The following is a 22,269-nucleotide window of genomic DNA, read 5'->3' on the forward strand; positions in this document are numbered from 1 at the left end:
GGGGGCTGCAATGTTGTGATCCTGACTCCATTGCTGTCGTCGACCTCATGGTTGGATGAGTCCTTTCCGCTCTTTATTTCCCATTCTTTCTGAAATTGATCTTTTTGTCTTCTTTCCCATTCTTTTTAACCCTCTTCCTTCTTCTTGTGGTATTTTTAATCCTTCCCTATTAATTTTCTGCGGGAACTTACTTTTTTCTAACCTATATTAAACTGTTTGGGGAGCTCTAAAAGCCATCGCCCCTCTTGAATCCCCCTTCATTGGTTGTTGGTTGTTGCCGTTGGTTGTTAACGGCAAAGTCTTATTATCAGCTTGTGTATGGTTAAAGAGGGGAAGTTTCCAGCCAGTTGGACCCACAAGTGAGAGCTGAGACCAAGGGGAAGCCCCTCAAACAACAGAAAATGGAGTAAGGACATGGTGGTAATGGTGTAAATAGAAATAAATGTAACAATGCACAGTGATGGAAAGGTATGGATACAGAACTTTGAAAGTTTTTCCTTTTGTATTTAATTTATTGTGAATAAAGTTGATGGTTAAAAAGATTCAATGCTGGAGGAGCTCATACTGTATCAGCATTTGTAGCTATTGTGGTCCACTGAGGGTCAATGTTCATCTTATTTATATCATTGAGAAGATGATAAATCCATCTGAAGCACAAAATGGTTGCTTTTGAAAATAGCTTTATTCCCATGGACACCAGCAACACCACCCGAGTGCGGGAGTACGGTTCGAACCCAAAGATGTAGGTCTTTAAGCTGCAGGTCCAAGTGCAGAAACTAGAGAAGACATCAAGCACTAGAGTCACTTGGGGGTTGTGGATGTGCTGGGTGATGCTATCAGATGTCACCAAAATGAATCACTTGGCTTCGTCTCCACGCGCATTTGTCTGAAACGCTGGAGGGAGGGGGAAGTGCGATGGTGCAGCGAGCGGAGGAAGTCCATGGCAGTTTGTGAACCCCCCCCCCACCCACAGTTACCCTAATGCTCCCCCAAATAGATCTCTTCTGATCCTGACTCTGGTCTATAGTGACAATGGACCATGCTACAGGGGATGTAATGATAGAATGCTAGTGATAATCCTGACCACTAGAGGGAGTCAGAGATGAGTTGTTGCAGCTGGGAGTAGATTCACTATGGATGCCTCCATGAGATCGTGAGTTCTAAAGCTAATAAATTATAGTTGTTGTAAAAGAACCAATGTTTTATTGTCACAATAAAATAAACATCACAGTGGATGTGGGTACTCTCACGACATTTATTAAATATTTGGATAAGCCAAGGCAAAGGAGGCTATAGACCAAGTGGTGATAAATGAGATTGGTATAGATGGGTAAATGATGTTTGACATAGACATGTGACCTGAAATGCCTGTTTCTATGTTGTGTGATTCTGTGAATCCATGAGAATTCGATAGAAATTTGAGGGAAAATAATGTCCAGAACAAGTGTGAGAGAATGTAACAGCCACCTGATGGACAGAATTCTGTAAATTTACAATTTTATGATTCTGTCAGTCAGGGGCATCGCTAGGTTCTAAAGTTAGGGGGGTGCGTGGTGAGCACATAAAAAAAGGCACAACAACACATATCAGATGGTGAGCCAGTGGTTGAATGGCTGGATTTTTCCGGTGTTGGACTGGGTGGGGGGTGGTGTGGAGTGGCATTGGACTGGGGGTGTGGGGTAGGTGGCGGGAGAAAGCCAAGGAGAAATAAATCCCTTTGGAACTATTCCTCCCCAAATGCCAGCAGCCAGACTGTTCCCCTTGAGCACCTTTTTGAACTGTATGTTCACTGCTCAGTCACCTGTGATGTGCTGTAAGTATGGTATATGGCATTATTTTAAGTTACATATGTATGACAGGCCCAGCATTATAAATGATATTGTGTGCAGTTCTGGTCACCTAACTACAGGAAGGTTATCAATAAGACTGAAAGAGTGCAGAGATTTACTAGGGGGTTGCCAGGACTTCAGGAGTTGAGTTACAGGAAAAGATTAAACAGGTTAGGACTTTATTCCTTGGAGTAAAGAAGTATAATGGGAAATTTGATAGGGGTTTTCAAGATTATGAGAGGTGGATGTGAATAGGCTTTTTCCATTTAGATTTGGGAAGAAAAATGTGAGAGGTCATAGTTTTAAGCTGAAGGGGAAAGGTTTAGGGGTAAGCTCTTCACTGAGAATGGTGGGAGTGTGGTATGAGCTGCCATCTGATGTGGTGAATGTGGGCTTGATTGTGTAATTTTAAAAGTAAATTGGATAGATACCTGGATGTGAAAGTTCTGGAGCATTATGGAATGGGAGCAGGTCAGTGGGTCAAGGGAGATGATGGTCAGCACAGACTAGAGGAGTTGAATGGCCTGTTTTCTGTGCTGTAGTATTCTATGGTTCTATGATTATAGATTTATTTCTTAAAATAAGAAATTATTAATTCAAATTAATTATAAATTAAAATAAGAAATCTCCTTGGTTTTCCACTTGCACACGTTGTTGCTGTTCAGATGCAACTCTCCCTTGACAGTCCCCAAAGCAGTCTGGCCTTGAGGACTGGCTAGGAGAGACTGGAACATTTGTTGCGGACCAGTGTTGTTGCGGGGGAAGTAGAAAGCGTTCGGATTTCCAGTCCGTCTCGGAATGGTGTCCGCTGACGACTCGAGGTGATGCGGTTGGCTCGAGCAGCCCGAAGATGGGGTCTGACCCCTTGTAACAGGATCACTCGGCCCACGGAAGGAAGGGGAGGGAAGTAACCAAGGGGGGACGGGGGGGGGGTTTGGCCCACTGGAGCAGCAACGTCTCCGCAGGCCCGGAGCTGTCGACAACCGTGCATTGCAAACAGCGGCGCCCTCGACGTCCCCAAATCCCGCCTGATGGGGACTCCGACCGAAATATTTAGACTGGTTGACTTCCCCGTAGCGGTGCCCACGGACAGAAATTAACACTGTTTTCTTCTCCCTGGTGGGTTCCATCTCCTCTCTTTGCTGGTGTATGAACTGCTGCCTCTTCCTTGCTCCATATGTTCTGGGTACTTGGCACACAGCTTTTTCCTCAAAGCACTAAGACTTGTATTCCTCCTGGAGAGGCTTAAACCCAGCGGCATAAATCTTGGCTTTTTTGTAAAAAAAATGTTGGGAATCATCTCTTCTTCACCGACCGCTGTTATTATTTTGATTTCCAGTTTCCCCCATCTATAAAGTCTCTCCTGATTCCTTTACCCCCTTCATATTGTCCAATATCAACCCCCTTTTTATTTTAGGGGTCCAGACATGAAATATTGACTGCCCCTCCTACAGCAGCCCACTGTTTGCTTCAGATTCTTGCATCTACAGTTTTTGTGTTTCTTGACTCACCCCCACTGTTCCAATGCAGAAATCAAACTTGTTTTTTTGGAAACACAAGCAACATTTCCCCCCTCCCCCCTCTCCCCTTCCCAATCAGGGCAGTGGGGTTTTGAACACTATAAAATTAAAGTGGCACCCTGTTAAAATCAAGTTTGTCAGAGCCTCTTTAAGAAAATGAAAGGCCGTCCACTATTTTTACTAGTTGTTCCCGTAACCTGTATTTTATGGGTAAGCCCAGTCTGTAGTTTGTTTCCTCAGTGAAATCTATTCAATAACCTTTGATATGAGTGGGTGTCATGCATGTTGTGGAACAGGGGTGGGCATTCTATGTCCTGCGATCCAAATTTATCTGGCCTAGGGTATAGGTGCCCTCCTCAGTGTGAGGCTCTTTGTGCGGCTCTGACCCCTCCCCCCCGATGAGCTCCATCTCTGCACGGTTCCCTTGCTCTGTGCGTGGCTTCCCGGATCTCTGTGTTGGAGACACCCCCCCCCACACCCTCTGCGTGGGACTCTTCTCCCCACCCTCTGCGCGGGACTCTTCCCCCACCCTCTGCGCAGGACTCTTCTCCCACCCCCACACCCTCTTCTGTCCCCCTGGTGTCGTTCTCCCCCTCACGGTGACATTCCAGTGTCTGTGAGATAGATCCTCTCTCTCTCTCTCTCTCTCTCTCTCTCTCTCTCTCTCTCTCTCTCTCTCTCTCTCTGTCTCTCTGTCCCTCTCTCTCTCTGCAAGCAACACCAGCTCTTTCTGGGGGGTATGGCATGATGGTGTGAATGAGGGACGCGATAATACGCCTCTCCTAGGATAATTAATTAATAGCTGACCTAAAAAAGTTTTAAAAAATTTAAATAACTAATATAGCTGTTGGAACTTACCTGCAAAGTGTTCACTATAGCTTCAAAGAAAGGAAGATACAGATGAGTAGAAAAATAGTTATGAAAAAGATTTTTTTTTAAATCAGAGAAAGTTGGGCCTAACTTGACGTTGGAGCCTTGGGCTGAAGTTTCTCTTCTTCCTCAAGTGACTAGAGCTGCAGCATCCAGATGACACCAGCGCCACCTCTCCGGGGAGCCAAAGAAGATGGTACTGGAGTCCAGAAGAGGATCATTGAACTACAAAGATCGCAAGAACAAGATGTGCAGAACGGAACAAAGGGCAACTCTTTGAACTAGTCCTATAGAGTTGGAGGCAGGCTCAGAAGTTCCTCTTTCAACAGTACATGATATAGAAGGACAAGAGGAAGAACAAAATAAAGAGGGGGAGGAAGAAGAAGATGGAGATCAAGATGCCCAACTAATACAAGGAATGAAGACCAAGCAGGTCAAGATTCCTGGAGCTAGGGGACAAGGTATGGGCAGACAAGAACAGACTTTTATATTGATGAATCAATTACAGGCAATGAGTGAGAAGATTGATATGCAGTTTGTGTCTATAAGATGCGATGTTAATTTGAATATGTTAAAGGAGAGATGAAAAATATTAAGGAAGAAATGAAAAGATATTTAAAAGTGATATATAAAGTTAAAGTACAAGTTCAGCAAGTTGAAGAAAACTTCCAAGAATATCGTAATGAAATGGAACAATGTAAAGATGTGGTTAATAAAATGGAAGATTCAGTTATGGCATTGGACGTCCAGAGAAAAGATCTCTTACAAAAATTGATATACTGGAAAATCATAGTCGAATAAATAATGTGAAGATTGTTGGGCTGATAGAAGATTTTGAAGGTCCCGATCCTGTACATTTTTTTCAAAAATAGACCCCAGAACTTCTGGGATCTAATAACTTTCTGAATGGAATTGAATTGGATAGAGCCCACAGGACCAACAGAAAAGAAGTAATTATCTAGAACGGCTGTCCAGAATGCTCACCAACATCAAGGCCCATTGATAGTGGCTAAAAGGAAAGTATTCTATGCTGATTTAAGTACGGCAATTGTGAAAAGAAAGGAGTTCAACCCAGCAAAATCTGTTTTGTGGAAGAAAGGATACAAGTTTTCCTTTCGTCACCCAGCTGCACTTAAGGTGCTTCTGGGAGATAATAAGATTTTTTGTAAATTATATGGAAGATTTGGAATTTGCTAATTCTCTTCCAAGTAATAAGCAGGTTCAACAAATTGATGTACAAAACTTGGATATTCAACAATCAGAGAAGATACAAGTTCCAGGAAAGAGTTGACGTAATAAGAAATTGTAGATCTTGAAGCAGCTGCCTATGCCGACAAATGAACTGCTTTTAAATTTATATAATGATTATTCTCTCCGGGGGGGCTGGCAGAGGGTTTTTTCTTACTCCTTCCTTAACTATTATGGGCCACTTAATGGCAGGAGCCACTTCCCTCACAATAGAAGAGGGGAGTGCTGGCCATTTTTTGGGGGGGGGGGGGGTGGGCTTTTTTAAGTTTTGTTTTTGTTTTCTTTCTTGCTTGCTTTGGACAGAGATGTCAACAGTTTCAAGATGTGGGAGGCCCAAGAGGAGAGGCAAAGGGGAGTTCTGAATTGTTGGAAAGTAGATCAATGGCTACTAGTAGGGTATTAAATTTTGTAAGTTTCAATATAATGGGGTTAATAATCAGATTATGAGGGTTTTAGCTTATATGAAGAAAATTAAAGTTGATATTGCTTTCTTGCAAGACGCTCATTTAACAGAGAAGGAACATCAGAAATTTAAAAAGTGTCTGGGTCGGCCAAATGGTAGCTTCAATGATTAATTCTGAAGTAGGAGGTGTAGCGATATTGATCAAAAAGATGTTACCTGTTAAAATTCAAAAGGCTGTTACTGATCCTGGGGGGATATTTGTCTTGGTTCATTGTCAAATTTATTCTGAAATGTAGACACTTATGCGCCAAATGTTGTTGAGGGATTTATTTGTGATACTTCTATGCACCTGAAGTGCATGAAAAAATATTGATAGGAAGAGATGTTAATTGTTGTCTTGATCTGGTTTTGGATAAAACGGCAAAATAAGTTACTCAAGCTAAAGCAACAAAGGTAAGTTTGAGTGAAATGAAAGAGTTGAACGATAGTTATTTGGCAAAGGTTAAATCCTAAAGAAAGGGACTATTTTTATTCACATAGGCACGAGTCGTATTCTAGAATAGATTTATTTTTGATATCAGTGCAACTGTAAGGAAGAATTATGCATTTGGACTACAAGGCCAGAATTTTGTCTGATCATTCACCGCTTTTAATGACATGTTCGGTTCCTGAGAAGGAACAATCAGTTTATAGATGGAGTCTTAATTCTGCAGTGTTGAAGAGGGTGGATTTTTGTGATTTTTATAAGACAGCAAACCCAAGAATTTTTAGAAATAAATTCTTATTCAGTAGCTAATAAGTTTATTGTTTGGGATTCATTGAAGACATATTTTAGAGGTCAGATAATAAGTTTTATAGCGAAAATTAAGAAAGGTTATACGAAAGAGGTTGATCAATTGGAAACAGAAATAGAAAATTTGGAGAAGGATTACAAAGAAAGGTTTCAGACAAGAAAAGAAATTAATTTAAAAAAAAACTTCATTATAAGGCGATCCAGACTTCTAGAACTGAAAAATTAATTGAGAGAACCAAGCAGATGTATTATGAATTAGGAGAAAGGGCTCATAAGGTTCTTGCCTTAAAAACAAAACAAACTTCTAGAATAATTAATGCTGTTAGAAAAAGTTTTTTTAAAATTTTTATTTTTCACACTATGAACCATATTAACCAAAATACACACAAACATTTCCCTCTTGAATATACACAGTGTCATTTTCTCCCCTTTTCCCCCCCCTCCCTTCCCTCCCTCCTTCACCCCCCTCCCCACCCACTCAACGTTCAACATATACAATAAACCCATTAAACAATGTCATCACACAATGAAAATAAACAAGAAAATTGTCATCTACTGTTACACACTGGGTCAGTTCATTTCATCTTCTCATTCTGTCATTTTAGGGGGTGGAGGTCCATGGTAGGCCCTCTCTGTTGCGTTCCTTGTAAGGTTCCCAAATTTGTTCGAATACTGTAACGATATTTCTTAAATTATATGTTATTTTTTCCAATGGAATACATTTATTCATTTCTATGTACCATTGCTGTACTCTCAGGCTCTCTTCTGATTTCCAGGTTGACATTATACATTTTTTTTGCTACAGCTAAGGCTATCATAATAAATCTTTTTTGTGCTTCGTCCAAATTGAGGCCGAGTTCTTTACTTCTTATATTACTTAGAAGAAAGATCTCTGGATTTTTTGGTATGTTGCTTTTTGTGATTTTATTTAATACCTGGTTTAGATCTTCCCAAAACTTTTCCACTTTCTCACATGCCCAAATTGCATGTACTGTTGTTCCCATTTCCTACTTACAGCGAAAACATCTGCCTGATACTGTTGGGTCCCATTTATTTAACTTTTGGAGCGTGTTGTGTAGCCTGTGTAACCAATTATATTGTATCATGTGTAACCTTGTGTTTATTGTATTTCTCATAGTTCCGGAGCATAGCTTTTCTCATGTTTCATTCTTTATCTTTATGTTTAGATCTTGTTCCCACTTTTGTTTGGGCTTACAGCTTATTTCATTGTTCTCTTTCTCTTGCAGCTTGATGTACATGTTTGTTATAAATCTTTTAATTATCATTGTGTCTGTAATCACATATTCAAAGCTGCTTCCTTCTGGTAACCTCAGCCTTCTTCCCAATTTGTCCTTCAAGTAGGTTTTCAGTTGGTGGTATGCAAACAATTGTTTCCCAAAAAACAATTTTCTATTCTTTTGATCCCTTTTCTCTCCATTCTCTAAAGGAAAGGTTATCTATTGTGAAAGGGATTGGTTGATTTTGCGTCAATAATAATTTTGGTAGTTGGTAATTTGTTTTTTCCTTTCTACGTGAATCTTCTTCCAAATGTTGAGCAGATGGTGCAGTACTGGTGAACTTCTATGTTACACCAGTTTTTCATCCCACTTATAAAGTATATGTTCTGGTTCCTTCTCCCCTAATCTGGTTTTTCCCTTGTTTGATAAAAATCTGATAGGTATCTTAATTGTGCTGCTCTATAATAATTCTTAAAGTTTGGTAGCTGTAAGCCCCCTTGTTTGTACCATTCTGTTAATTTATCTAGCGCTATCCTCGGTTTCCCCCCTTTCCATAAGAATTTCCTTATTATTTTCTTTAGCTCATTGAAGAATTTCTCTGTTAAGGGAATTGGTAACGATTGAAATATGTATTGTATCCTTGGGAAGACATTCATTTTAATGCAATTTACCCTTCCTATCAGTGTTAGTGGTAAATCTTTCCAATGTTCTAAGTCATCCTGTAACTTCTTCATTAATGGCTGATAATTTAATTTGTATAGATGGTCGAGATTATTACCTAGTCGAATACCTAGGTATCAGATTACTTGTGTTTGCCATTTAAATCGTAATTCTTTCTTAAACTTTGTGAAATCCGCATTATTCATTGGTAGCTGTTAGAAAAAGTTTGAAGATGATTACTTATAAACCTCAAGAAATTAATGATTTATTTAAAGATTTTTATTCTAATTTATATAAATCTGAGTCTAGTAGAGATGAAGTTAAAATTATTTTTTTATCCCAGATAAGTTTACCTAGTTTCAAATATTGATATCAAAGAGATTTAGAACCTCCCTTCATGGCAAGTCAGTGATGCACTTAGTTCATTGTTCATCTCATTCCTTATCAGAATCTTTCTCAACTGCAATAATTAGTTATACCAAAGAAAGATAGGGATCTGTTAAATCCAGAATCCTATCTACTAATATCATTAATGAACGCAGATTATTAAATTGTTGCTAAAATGTTAGCAAATAGATTCGCTAAATACTTACCAAATTTAATTCATATGGATCAAACAGGATTTGTCAAAAGACAACAATCTACTGATAAGGTCACTAGATTGATTAGCCTAATTAATTTAGCTCAGAAAGAGGTGATTTAAGCGTGACACAATCTCTCTGTGTGACTCCTCATCTTTCTGCAATCACCTGCCTGTTGTACTCTCGCAGAGTGTTGCAATTCCTCTCCCTGGGTTGGACTCCCTCTATTTGTGCGTAAATCCCTCTGTCTCACTTCCTCTCCCTGTGTGTTACTCTTCCTCTCTTTCCGTGAAAGTCCCTCTTGTGTGAGGTTCACCCTCTCTCCACTGTGACATTCTCTCCCTCTCTCGCTGCTCTCTGTTTTGGGGTGAGTTATTTTTTCATTGTGACTCATTTTTTTCCTTTTTGACTTTTATGTTTTTTTTAATTGTGTCATTTTAATAACTAGCTCATGATATTTGGTGCATTTCCAGATTGGAAGAATGCCTTCCCTGGCCTGAAATGCATTACTATATTCATCCCATTTATTTATTTGTTCATTCCATTTATTTATTTCATTGATGGTAGCATCAATGCGGCCACTGACACACCAATTAGCCCACACATGGTAAAAGGTTGCCCGCCCCTGATGTGGACTGTAAAATATCTTTAGCTGGGATCTAAGGTCACACATCTTGTTTCAAATTATATATTTTTTCCACATGTGGTTTCTAATGGACAAGTAATAACAGGATTCAGTCAGAGTTTAATAGTGAAGTTACAGGTAACATTCTTGCATTTGTTTTGCTCATTGCAATTAACAAAACATTTTTTCTGCAGGTGTGCTTTTAAAAAACGATGCCACAAGTAATTGAAGAAAGTGAGAGGTTAGGGCCAACCAAAGTGGGCTTTGTTCCACCAGATCATAAACAACACCTGTGTAAGTAAACTTAGATGAATATTTCATTTTATAATCTAGTAATGGTTTTGGAAGTAAGCATTAATGCACTTTTTTTCACTTCAGAGACAATAGCTGGAAATATTGCAGCCATTGCTTCTACTGGAAATCAACTCACTGTTTGACTAAGTTTGAGAAAAACAGTAAGGTGGCTTTTCTTTTCCTGATTCTCTTCAGCAACCAGTGATGAAAAAGAGATGTATACATTTGTCAGCTCGGCTTTAAAACTGTCCTGTCAAACATCCTGGAACCAGATTGACTGCTTTTATGTAATATTTGTGTTCATAGTTGTTGTTCAGGTTCATGTGGGTCCCCCAGGTTAAGAACCAGACCAAAGTGCAGGTACAAAGCACATGTTTATTTTAGGGATGGAATTGAGACAAGCAACCCTCTACACACGTACACAATACACAGGGTAAATACATACTTTTGGATGATGAGGGGGAAACCGACAGAAACTGGGGAAGTTACAAGAGGATACACATTCAACAATCAGATCAAGGTGATATTATGTGCCCCCACCCCTTGATCGGTACGGACACAGATCTGCTACCTAGCCTCGGGACTCACCCCAACCCTGTGTGGAAGGTGCTACTTACATGCCACAAGAAGTCGAAAGAGACAGAACAAAGGGGCACATGGTCCTTTATAGTTCTGGGGGAAAAGCTGGGGGGGCCAATCGTAAGGATCACTGTGGGCCTTGTTGGTTGCTGTGGCCAGTGGCTCAAAGCCAAGTGCAGGGGTGAACTGAGGTGATTCACCTGGGCCAATTGGGTGAAGGACAGGGCTGAGCCTGGGCGGGCTGAGCCTGGGCGGGCTGAGCCTGGGCGGGCTGAGCCTGGGCGGGCTGAGCCTGGGCGGGCTGAGCCTGGGCGGGCTGAGCCTGGGCGGGCTGAGCCTGGGCGGGCTGAGCCTGGGCGGGCTGAGCCTGGGCGGGCTGAGCCTGGGCGGGCTGCGCCTGGGCGGGCTGCGCCTGGGCGGGCTGCGCCTGGGCGGGCTGCGCCTGGGCGGGCTGCGCCTGGGCGGGCTGCGCCTGGGCGGGCTGCGCCTGGGCGGGCTGCGCCTGGGCGGGCTGCGCCTGGGCGGGCTGCGCCTGGGCGGGCTGCGCCTGGGCGGGCTGCGCCTGGGCGGGCTGCGCCTGGGCGGGCTGCGCCTGGGCGGGCTGCGCCTGGGCGGGCTGCGCCTGGGCGGGCTGCGCCTGGGCGGGCTGCGCCTGGGCGGGCTGCGCCTGGGCGGGCTGCGCCTGGGCGGGCTGCGCCTGGGCGGGCTGCATGGACTGAAGCACCTGGTGATTTAGGTGGGCCATTTGTAAGGGTCACCTTGATGGCTTGGGGTAAGTCTTTGACCTTGACTGGCAGGTAGTGTGTCCTCCAAACAGGAGCGCAGCAGGGCCACACGATGGTGGACGCTGCCTCTCCATTACAATGGTGTAAATGGAACTAGCACTTAACAAAAGTTTAATTGCTGATGAAATGAGCATCAAGTTCTGGACCCCACAATGTATCACCTCAGTAAGAATCCAGCCTGGTTTTCCCATCCTGAAATCTAAGCATGCAGCTCCTCAGTGTCAGACTCATTAAGAACATAAGAAATTGGAACAGAAATAGGACATTTGGCTCATTGAGCCTGCTCCACCTTTTACTAAGATCATGGCTGATGTGGCCTCTGACTCAGCTCCATCTACTCTTAATCCCCTCCTATGCAAAAACCTATCTAAATGTTTCATAAATACATTTAATGAGGCAGCCTCTCCTGCTTCCTTGGGCAGAAAATTCCACTCATTCACTACTCTCTGGGAAAAGTATTTCTTCCTCATTTCCATCCTCAAATTGACTCCCTGAATCTTGAGGCTCTATCCCCTAGTTCCAGTCTCACCTATCAGTGGAAACTGCTTTCCTGCCTGTATCTTGTATATTTCTTTCACAATTTATGGTTTGCACTGTTCTGCAGTGTGGACTGGAGAACACTGTTTCGTGTGTGTAAATTGAATCAGATGACAAATAAACTTGAACTCACTAAGATCCCCACTCATTCTCCCAAAAACCAGCAAAAACTGTTACTGAAAACTCTTATTTATACCAGCCTAATGACTTAAGCTTAGATCTTCATGATGTCTGCCAAATCGTGCTGTGAGCTGTCCCATTAAGTGACTGGAGTTTAGATAGTGTTTCAGTATAACCATGGATTGTAAAAATCATTATTGTAATTTTTAAAATCTTCGTTATTCCCACCACCTCGCGCCTACCCTCCCCCAAATCAAAATGGATAGTGAGGAATATCTGACAAGTGAAATCCTTTGCACAATTATTTTAAATTCAGCTTTGAATTCTCATATTTTTGGAAGGGAGCTGTGAACTTGGGCCACACCTCACCCTGTCTCGGTGAGGAGAAATTAAAGCTGCAGATCCAGAAATCCAAAATGACAAACCTAGGATACTGTAAGGGTTGGTTGGATCCAGTTGAGATCAAGGCATAACCTACACTGGCCCTCTGGTTTATTACTCAGCGACAGTTGCAGTGGTGGAGGTAGTATCTTTCTAATAAATCATGAACCTAAGGCCCATGTGCCTCCCATTTGTTAAAAGTCCATAGTGTTTTTCAGATGAGCAGCATAGTTCAACCTAATGCCCTGTCCATTGTTTAGCTTTTAACCAAAATCAACTGAACAGGTTACGTGGTTATATTCACATTTCTTTGTAAGGAAGCTTGATGAACATGACAGACTGTTACATTTCTTGCATCAAAATTTAGGCTTTAACTAATAATAAATAAGGCATCCATGAAGACCTACTTTTTAAAAAAATTCCGCATAGGTAAAACTTTGCTTTTGGAAAATATTTTATGATGTCAGCCATGTATTTTACGAGAAGGATGAAGCCTTTAAACAGCAGGCATTGTGCAATCACAATGGTTTATAGATAGATAATAAAAAACATGAATCAGTGAGACTGGAACCCAAAAAAGCAAAACCACAGATGGCAATGGGTGACTTTGAATGGCACGTATAATTATTGTCATTATAATTTAATATAGAAATCAGAAGGTGATGCCTTTTAAAAAATGTTTTAAAAAGGTAAAGGTTCCATTATTGTCGTGTAAAACTACATTTAGAATGTAACATGCATGAAATTCTTTGACTTTTGTCTACCATAAGTAAGGCAGACAGAGACTCGCCACTTTGTCCAGTGACCCTCACAGAATCCTACAGCCCCTGGTGTTCGTGGGTGGTCTCCCATCCAAGTACTGACCAGGCCTGAGCCTGCTTAGCTTCTGAGATCAGGCAAATCTCAGGCATATTTAGGCCTGAAGACACTTTATTTTGCCGAGCAATAATAACAGTTGAAAAACACCCCTTGAACTGAGCCAAAGACAGAAACCAAATAATTGAAGTCTTAGGTTTGACAGTGATGAAAATTTTAAAATATTTTATCGAATACAAAATAAGCTACTGAAAGATGCCATACAAAGCAAACTCTTTATTTCCTAAATAGAATTGACATTGGTGTTATATGTTGAGAAGATTGTGTCAATAGCCAAAAGAGTGGGGCTTTTATCATCATCTCAAAACAATTTCTTCATTACACTTTATTTTTACCTTGGATCACCAAATTGTTTACAATTCCTCCTCCCTGGCCCCTCCCTTTATTTCTATAATTCCAGCTCTCTTGTGAGATGTGAACTGCAGGTCTGACCTGCTATAGAAGGTCTAAATTTCAGCATTTCATTGATTTTTTTTGAGAATTGAGAGCAAATATTCAATCAAGATGCTCTTAATTTTGCCATAAATGGTTTGTTTCTTCAATTCACTGTACTGTTTTTAGAATTATTTTCTCCCTATTTTACAAGCAGGCATTTCTACTTGAAAAACTTACTTTGAGCCATTATCAGTATTGGCACTTTCAACTATGGATCTTACACTCTGGTATTTGCTTCTTGGAGCTTTCAGCTGTTCAGTCTCTATCTCCTGAGAATAGAAAGCATACATTTTGTGCTGCATCTCTTTAAACTGTTATGAGCCCAAAGGACCCCAAAACCCAGCAGCAATAGACATTCACCAAGACAGTGGCTTTCAAAACAAAAGTTATTTTTAATCAACTTCATACATGAAAATAGAATCAAACATTAACTTAACTCTATACTTAACTAACCCAAATTAACCCCCCTTCTAATTCTAAGCGCACGTGTATAATGTGTGTGTAAATTCAAGAAAAGTTCTTTGCTTCACAGTTCAATCTCACTTCTCCTTTTTCCAAGTTCTCTGGTTGCAGGGAATCACCATACTGTGCACAGAATTTAACATGTATAAAGTTCACCAGGCTTTGGTGCTTGAAAGGTAAATGTTTACTGCTCAGGAAGGTTCTTGTGGGGTTTGCAGAGAGATATATTTGTTGCTCCAGGATTTCCACAACTGAGGTACCACCACTAGTCACCTCAGGGTCTCACTGATGAAACTTGCCCCATCAAGGTCTTCTGGATGGTAACTTCTTTCTACCACAGAGTTCCATTCCTTCCTCTGTTTCAAGAGAAACATCAGACAGAAAGCATTTCCAGCCATCTACTGCTCTGGAACTTGCTTTCATCAAACACTTTTCCCTGGATTGCACTTTTCAGTTACTTGTCAGTGTCCCACACACTGACTGAGCTGTTAACTCTCTCTCTCTCTCTCTCCCTCTCTCTCTTCCAACTGAAATGCCAAAGAGAGCATGTGACTCATGTAGTGCAAAACCCCCACCTTCTCCAGCAAACAGGAGTTCTTCCTTCTGCTCCCATCTGTTGTTATCTTAGATAAACAATCCAGGATTGATCTTTCTGTGAGCACTTTGCAGAAAGGGTACTGATAGACAGCATGACTCCAGCATGACAATGGTCAAGCATTTTATGAAGTCAGTTCAATTCTTCCAGTCTTTCAAATAAGATCTGTTTTAAAATGTGTGAATGTATGTGACCTACTCTAATAAATTCTCCCCAAATATTAATATTGTTACAAAACATCAAGAATTCCAAAGTGCTTTTATAGCCAATTATATGCCTTTCAAATCTCAGAAGTATTTGGGAAGAGGCTCTTTATAATCTTTTTGAACATTCATCTCTTCTAATAACTTGTGTGTCTTGGTGGAAAAGGACAAATTACATGAGTCTGTTCCCTAATACTTGCACTCTGTTTTAAAGGTGCTTTATGAGCTCAAATTGTTGAGCTATTTTAGTCAAACTCTTTTACTTGGCTTTGAAGTTTATGTCAGTGAGTTGCTTTGGATCTGATAGATATGGGGGAAAAGTGTAACCACATGAGCACACCAAAACAAAAACTTAAAACCGTGACAATAGAACTGAAAGAATAGGTGGAGTAGTTTAAGCACATACTTCACAATGGAGTTCTTGCTGGGTAGAAGGAGATGTTGAAAATAATTGGATGGATCATCTTAAAAGCCAGTGAATTTAATTTTGCTGGAATAATAAATGATAGCTTTATGCACTAGTATGTTATTTTAAAGCCTAATACAAATTCTCCTATTTCATCTTTTATTTTTTTCAGTCTGTGAGGACTGTCAGGAGTTCTTCGAGGAGAACTGTCCAGTGCATGGTCCACCAACTTTCATAAAAGATACCCCAGTGGAGCTTGGATTACCATGTCGAGCCTTCTACACATTACCTGCTGGTCTGGCAGCAGGACCTTCCCAGATTCAGGAAAACCAGCTGGGCATCTGGTGTGTTTCTAAGGCACTTCCCAGAGGAATATTCTTTGGACCTCTAGAAGGAAAATTGGAGTGTGATGAAGTTGTTGGAAGAACATCTTTCATGTCAAAGGAGGTACAGAGTATGTCAGTAAATTTTCCTATAATGGAAGATGCTTAATGTCCGTATTATGCAAGATATTTGTGAAAAAAGGGCCATTAAATCACCCATGTGCATTGATAATTAAAAGTATGTCTTATAGGTGGGCTCACTGATCCTTTAAATCATACATGTCAAACTCTGGCCCGCGGGCCAAATTTGGCCCGCAATATAATTATATTTGGCCCGCAAGATCATATCAAAAATGTAATCGAGGTGGCTCGCTGGCCACCGCGCCAGTATAGCGCATGCACAGTAACCGCTGTGTCCCAGGGTGAGAGAGAGAGAGAAAAATCCTGGTCCTTGAAAAGTTGTGGTGGGTGGTTTTATAAACACGCTGTCGTGTCCCCCCACCCAGCCCCCCACAGCAGCGCGGCCTGGCAGGTGTCAGGGGAAGTCAAGGCTGCTTCCCAGCGCCCGGAACCCCAGTGGCACAGCGTTTCTTGGAGCTGCAGATGGAGTCGGGACGCCAGAGGGAAGATTGGGGCTCCCCGCCGGGCGATGGGGGCGCCGGCCGCCCTGCGCCTTCCCACCGGACCAGCGGTGGGTGCCCGGAGTACACTTGGAGAGCGAGGCTGGTCAGGCAGGTAGGGTGGAACCCCCCGCCAATCTCGGGAGTGGTGTGGGCTGGATCGGGATTAGCTGCGCTCACCTGCTCCTCCACCGCTGACCGGGATCCCAGCGCGGTCCTGAGCGCGGAGACTGCCCTGGAAAGGTCCTGGGACACCGGCATGGAAAGAAGAGCAGGGTCCATAGAACATTACAGATCAGAAACAGGCCCTTCGGCCCTTTGACGCTACCTCGTGAAAACCCAACACTGGAGAAACTCAGCGGGTTAAACCGTATCCTTTATCCAGCAAAGAGGTACCTGACAATGTTTGGCCCTTGATTCCCCCTCATCAATGTATGAGCGAAAGTCTGTGGTTCTCGTAAAAACACCAGAAGGGAGAAACTCAGCAGGTCAAAGGGGGTCCAGGAGAAACTCAGCAGGTCAAAGGGGGGTCCGAGAGAAACTCAGCAGGTCAAGGGGGAGGGGTCCGGGTGAAACTCAGCAGGTTAAGGGGGGAGGGGTCCGGGAGAAACTCAGAAGGTCAAGGGGAGGGGGTCCAGGAGAAACTCAGCAGGTCAAGGGGGGTCCGGGAGAAACTCAGCAGGTCAAGGGAGGTCCGGGAGAAACTCAGCAGGTCAAGGGGGGTCCGGGAGAAACTCAGCAGGTCAAGGGAGGTCCGGGAGAAACTCAGCAGTTCAAGGGGGGTCTGGGAGAAACTCAGCAGGTCAAGGGGGGTCCGGCAGAAACTCAGCAGGTCAAGGGGGGTCCGGGAGAAACTCAGCAGGTCAAGGGGGGTCCGGCAGAAACTCAGCAGGTCAAGGGAGGTCCGGGAGAAACTCAGCAGGTCAAGGGGGGTCCGGGAGAAACTCAGCAGGTCAAGGGGGGGTCCAGCAGAAACTCAGCAGGTCAAGGGGGGTCCGGGAGAAACTCAGCAGGTCAAGGGGGGTCCAGCAGAAACTCAGCAGGTCAAGGGAGGTCCGGGAGAAACTCAGCAGTTCAAGGGGGGTCTGGGAGAAACTCAGCAGGTCAAGGGGGGTCCGGCAGAAACTCAGCAGGTCAAGGGGGGTCCGGGAGAAACTCAGCAGGTCAAGGGGTGTCCGGCAGAAACTCAGCAGGTCAAGGGAGGTCCGGGAGAAACTCAGCAGGTCAAGGGGGGTCCGGGAGAAACTCAGCAGGTCAAGGGGGGGTCTGGCTGAAACTCAGGGGGGGCCTGACCTCGCCAGGACCGTTGCCCACTCCCCCTCCCTGCTGCAGGCCGACCCGCGACTCACGGTGACGGGGCCGCTGATCCGCCGAGATGCCGCCCTGCAGCGAGAGCCGATGCCCCCGCACTGTCGTTGTCCAACCCGATCGCCCGCAAACCCCGCCTTCCCGCACACAGGCCTGAGTAAAAATTATGAACTTTAATCTCAGGATAAAACGATCTTCCAATAGTTTCATGTCACAGTGATAAATATATTCCTGGTTAAAAATGGTCCTGCACCTGGATACAAGCTCATTAGGCATAAAACTTGAAAAGTGTATAAATCAAAGGATATCTGTACCAATGGAAAAAGGGCATGGCAAATAACCCTGCTAGAGTTCATGCCCACAATCAGTCACCCATTTGATTGTTTCAGGAATCATGTTATTCTCCCACATTCTCAATAGCCCTCAGATTTTACTATTCGACAGTACACTAGCAACATTTGACAAATCCTCTATAGAGAAATATTATTTATTGAATATTTTATTTCTCCTTTGTTAATGCTTCTGGAAAGAGTTTATCCAAAACTATTAGTAAACATTTATTTTAATAAGAAAAAGTTTAACATTACATATGTTGAAAGAAGAGAAAACATGCAGATGTTGTTGAAAATTTTCAATAAATATTTAGTTCGGCCCTCGACTTAGTCCAAGTTTTTAATTTTGGCCCCCCGTGAATTTGAGTTTGACACCCCTGCTGCTTTAAATCATGACTCTCAGTGCTTTGTATGTTTTATAAACAGCTGATTCAAACTGGGAGAAAATTTCAGTTTCTTTAGACCCATGTTGATATTCTCATGGTGCTTTTAACAAACACAAACATATGATCCATATGTCCGACATATATTTAAGGAGGTTAGGAACCTGATAAACAAGATGTATGCATTCTAGCAGCTCTCCATAATTTGCAATATTATTGTATAACAACTGGAACAAGTAATGTGTGCATACTTAACCAGTTGTCAATGCAGCTTGTCTAGAATAGGTCTTGTATGTGGTAAAAAAGAGATGGACCATTCAGTCAAGCACAACTTGTGCAGCAAAGAGACAGGCAGGCATAGAGTGACCATCATAGGGACTTCTGGTGTAAAGTCCCATGGCTTCAGCAGCTAGAGAGCTATTCTAGAAAAGCTTAATGCTGGAGGCTGTATTTAAACAGACTGTGTATTTTTGTATGAGATTAATTGACAGGAATAGCATCAGAGGATATAAAGCCTTGGAATCATGAATCTTTCATGGAATCATGAGCCTTTCGCCTCGTACTAATATGAATTTGGATGTTTCTTTATTCTAATCATTGTGACCAGTTTTTATTGTCTTTGTTAACACAGATTGGTGAAAAGACAGGAGCAGGAGAAGCACAGGTCAACCAGTCACTCTCCAACTGGATGAGGTAGTGACATTTTTAATCTATGCACAATCAACAAAATTTTCCAGAGAAACACAAAAACTCCCATCAGTTTCCACATCTGACACATTTTTCTCTTATGCTTTGAACTTGGCATGATCCCTGATCCGTTCTTCCCTCCAATGCACCCTTACACCCCCTTAGCCACTTCCCAGTGTAAACACAGAAAGTGTAAAACCTGTCCTGCTCCCCATTGCCACCCTCACAATTCCCAGTCCCAAGGCCTGGTGCAAGGCCTTTGGAAACAGAGCCCAGTGCTCATCAGCTGCTGTGGTTTCCTATCTTAGGGTCATCTCTCAGGTTTGTTTGTGTGTGGGGTGGGGGGAGAGGTTCTCCAACTCTGGTGCCCTGTGCTGGTCTGTTGCTCCCAGAACCCTCAACTGGACTGTCGGCTTGGACACAGACCCACATGGATTCTCCGATGTAATAAAAATGTTGCTGGCCCTGATCTACAGGCATTTTAAACCTTTATGGGCTGCTGGGCATAACAAGTAGGTAGTAAGACCCCCCCCCACAGAGGAACACAGGAAGATGCCCCTCCCAGGTCCACACCAGTGGCAGTGTTGCCATCACTGCAGCTGCAGCAGTACTGCCGTCTTTTTATTACAATTGTTATTTGTGCCAGGTACTAAATTGAGCTAAATAAAGTATTGGGTCTTTTCATTTCCTTTTCCATTCTTAATTTGGCTCCTTTTGCTAACATAAGGGACATTGATGCTGTGACACTGTTTCATCACCAAAATAGCCTTCAATAGTAGTGAATGGGCCTTCGCTTTACGCCTTTACGAATGCTCTAGTTTTGTGAAGCGGGGTATACCTGTACTTTATCAAACCTCTACAGATGCGCTGACCAGTTGCATCATGGACTGATTTGAAAACTTGAATGTCCACGAATGAAAAAGGCTTCAGAAAGTGGCAGACCTAGCCAAGTCCATTGAGACATCTATATGAGGTGCTGCTTCCAAGAATGCTGCCAACATTATAAAAGTCTTCCATCATCCTGACCATGCTCTCTTCTTGTTGCTATCTTCAGGCAGAAGATACAGAAGCTTTGCTGACCAGCACCTCTTAAGTTCATGAACAATATTTTTGTCAGCAATCTTCAGGTCTTGAAGCTCCCCATGCTACCGTAATCAAAGCACTAAAGACTACCTTTGCAACTGACTCAGCATATTTTTGCACTAACCAACAATTGATTTTAAATAATATTTGTAATATTATTTTTAAAATGAAATGTATTTTTTTTGTCTACCTTTTATCTGGTGTATTTTATGTATGTGGGAAGCTGCAGCAAGTAAGAATTTCTCTTCATCTGTACATCAAAGTGGTGTATATGACAATTAACTTCATTCATTCATTTCAGAGATTAGTCCCAATATAATATCTAAATTAGCTGTTTGGGGGTTACAGGGCGATCATCATAAAATATACTGTAATTGGCTGGTAATCATAAACTGGCTAATAATTCATAATAGCCATAAAGTTGTCTAATAAATGAATCTCTCACACAGCCACACAATATTGCTCTGGGGGAAAATGTATTTTATGTTAAAAACTCAACTGCTCCCCCAAATAGCAAATGATAAAATGCCTTGATGCCTACTGCAGAAACCTTTCCATACGTGCATGGAATGGATGAGAGTAACCTGGCAATTTAATTTAATATAATATTGATGTAGTTAAATAAAATGAATTTGAAGTTTGGATGGTGGATGCATGTTGCGAATGAGATTTACAAAGTCCTACTGCAGCGACAGGTGGCTAATTAAATTTTCCTTGTATTTTACAGGTATGCAAACAAAGCACGAACAAAAGAAGAGAGCAATGCAGTCATGTTTCAGTTTTACGGGAAAATCTACTATCGGCTTTATAAAACTATTGAATTGGGCCAAGAGCTTCTATTATGGTCTGAAGAAAACCAGGTTCAAACAACACAGGAACAAAGCAGTGCACAGGAAGACCATGAAATTGTTGATGTTTGCACAGGTAAATGATGTTACAATCTACTATATCATAAAGATAGACAGTGTGAATTTTAGTTTATCTGTTCACAGGATAAAGACATCACTGGCACTGCCAGTATTGATAGTCCATCCCCAAACACTCCAGAACACACTGAAGAAGCAGTTAAGAGTTAACTGAATCTGCAGCCATGATGGGTCAGACTAGATATGATCAGAAATTTCCTTTCTGTAAAGTTATATGCACTCAATTTTTTTTTTACAATTATCCCATAATTTAATGGTTACTGGTCTTCTTTGGCTTGGCTTCGCGGACAAAGATTTATGGAGGGGGTAAAATGTCCACGTCAGCTGCAGGCTCGTTGGTGGCTGACAAGTCCGATGCGGGACAGGCAGACACGGTTGCAGCGGTTGCAGGGGAAAATTGGTTGGTTGGGGTTGGGTGTTGGGTTTCTCCTCCTTTGCCTTTTGTCAGTGAGGTGGGCTCTGCGGTCTTCTTCAAAGGAGGTTGCTGCCCGCCAAACTGTGAGGCGCCAAGGTGCATGGTTTGAGGCGATATCAGCCCACTGGCGGTGGTCAATGGGGCAGGCACCAAGAGATTTCTTTAGGCAGTCCTTGTACCTTTTCTTTGGTGCACCTCTGTCACGGTGGCCAGTGGAGAGCTCGTCATATAACATGATCTTGGGAAGGCGATGGTCCTCCATTCTGGAGACGTGACCCACCCAGCGCAGCTGGATCTTCAGCAGCGTGGACTCAATGCTGTCGACCTCTGCCATCTCGAGTACTTCGACGTTAGGGATGAAAGCGCTCCAATGAATGTTGAGGATGGAGCGGAGACAACGCTGGTGGAAGCGTTCTAGGAGCCGTAGGTGATGCCGGTAGAGGACCCATGATTCGGAGCCGAGCAGGAGTGTGGGTATGACAACGGCTCTGTATACGCTTATCTTTGTGAGGTTTTTCAGTTGGTTGTTTTTCCAGACTCTTTTGTGTAGTCTTCCAAAGGCGCTATTTGCCTTGGCGAGCCTGTTGTCTATCTCATTGTCGATCCTTGCATCTGATGAAATGGTGCATCCGAGATAGGTAAACTGGTTGACCGTTTTGAGTTTTGTGTGCCCGATGGAGATGTGGGGGGGCTGGTAGTCATGGTGGGGAGCTGGCTGATGGAGGACCTCAGTTTTCTTCAGGCTGACTTCC

The 22,269-nt window shown here is 42.7% G+C and overlaps 1 protein-coding gene across 1 annotated transcript in view; it reads left to right on the forward strand.

Annotated features, from left to right (window-relative positions):
- Positions 1 to 2,607: 2,607 nt before the first annotated feature.
- znf408 (zinc finger protein 408) overlaps positions 2,608 to 22,269 on the forward strand; it is a 55,724-nt gene continuing 36,062 nt past the window's right edge. The window contains exons 1-5 of the mRNA XM_069895851.1: positions 2,608 to 2,948; positions 9,962 to 10,061; positions 15,613 to 15,887; positions 19,038 to 19,099; positions 20,904 to 21,100. Coding sequence (XP_069751952.1) covers positions 9,980 to 10,061; positions 15,613 to 15,887; positions 19,038 to 19,099; positions 20,904 to 21,100 — 616 coding nt within the window. The 5' untranslated portion in view covers positions 2,608 to 2,948; positions 9,962 to 9,979. The remainder of the gene's footprint in view (positions 2,949 to 9,961; positions 10,062 to 15,612; positions 15,888 to 19,037; positions 19,100 to 20,903; positions 21,101 to 22,269) is intronic.

The sequence above is a fragment of the Narcine bancroftii genome, chromosome 1 (genome assembly GCF_036971445.1).
Source record: "Narcine bancroftii isolate sNarBan1 chromosome 1, sNarBan1.hap1, whole genome shotgun sequence".
Classification (NCBI taxonomy): domain Eukaryota; kingdom Metazoa; phylum Chordata; class Chondrichthyes; order Torpediniformes; family Narcinidae; genus Narcine; species Narcine bancroftii.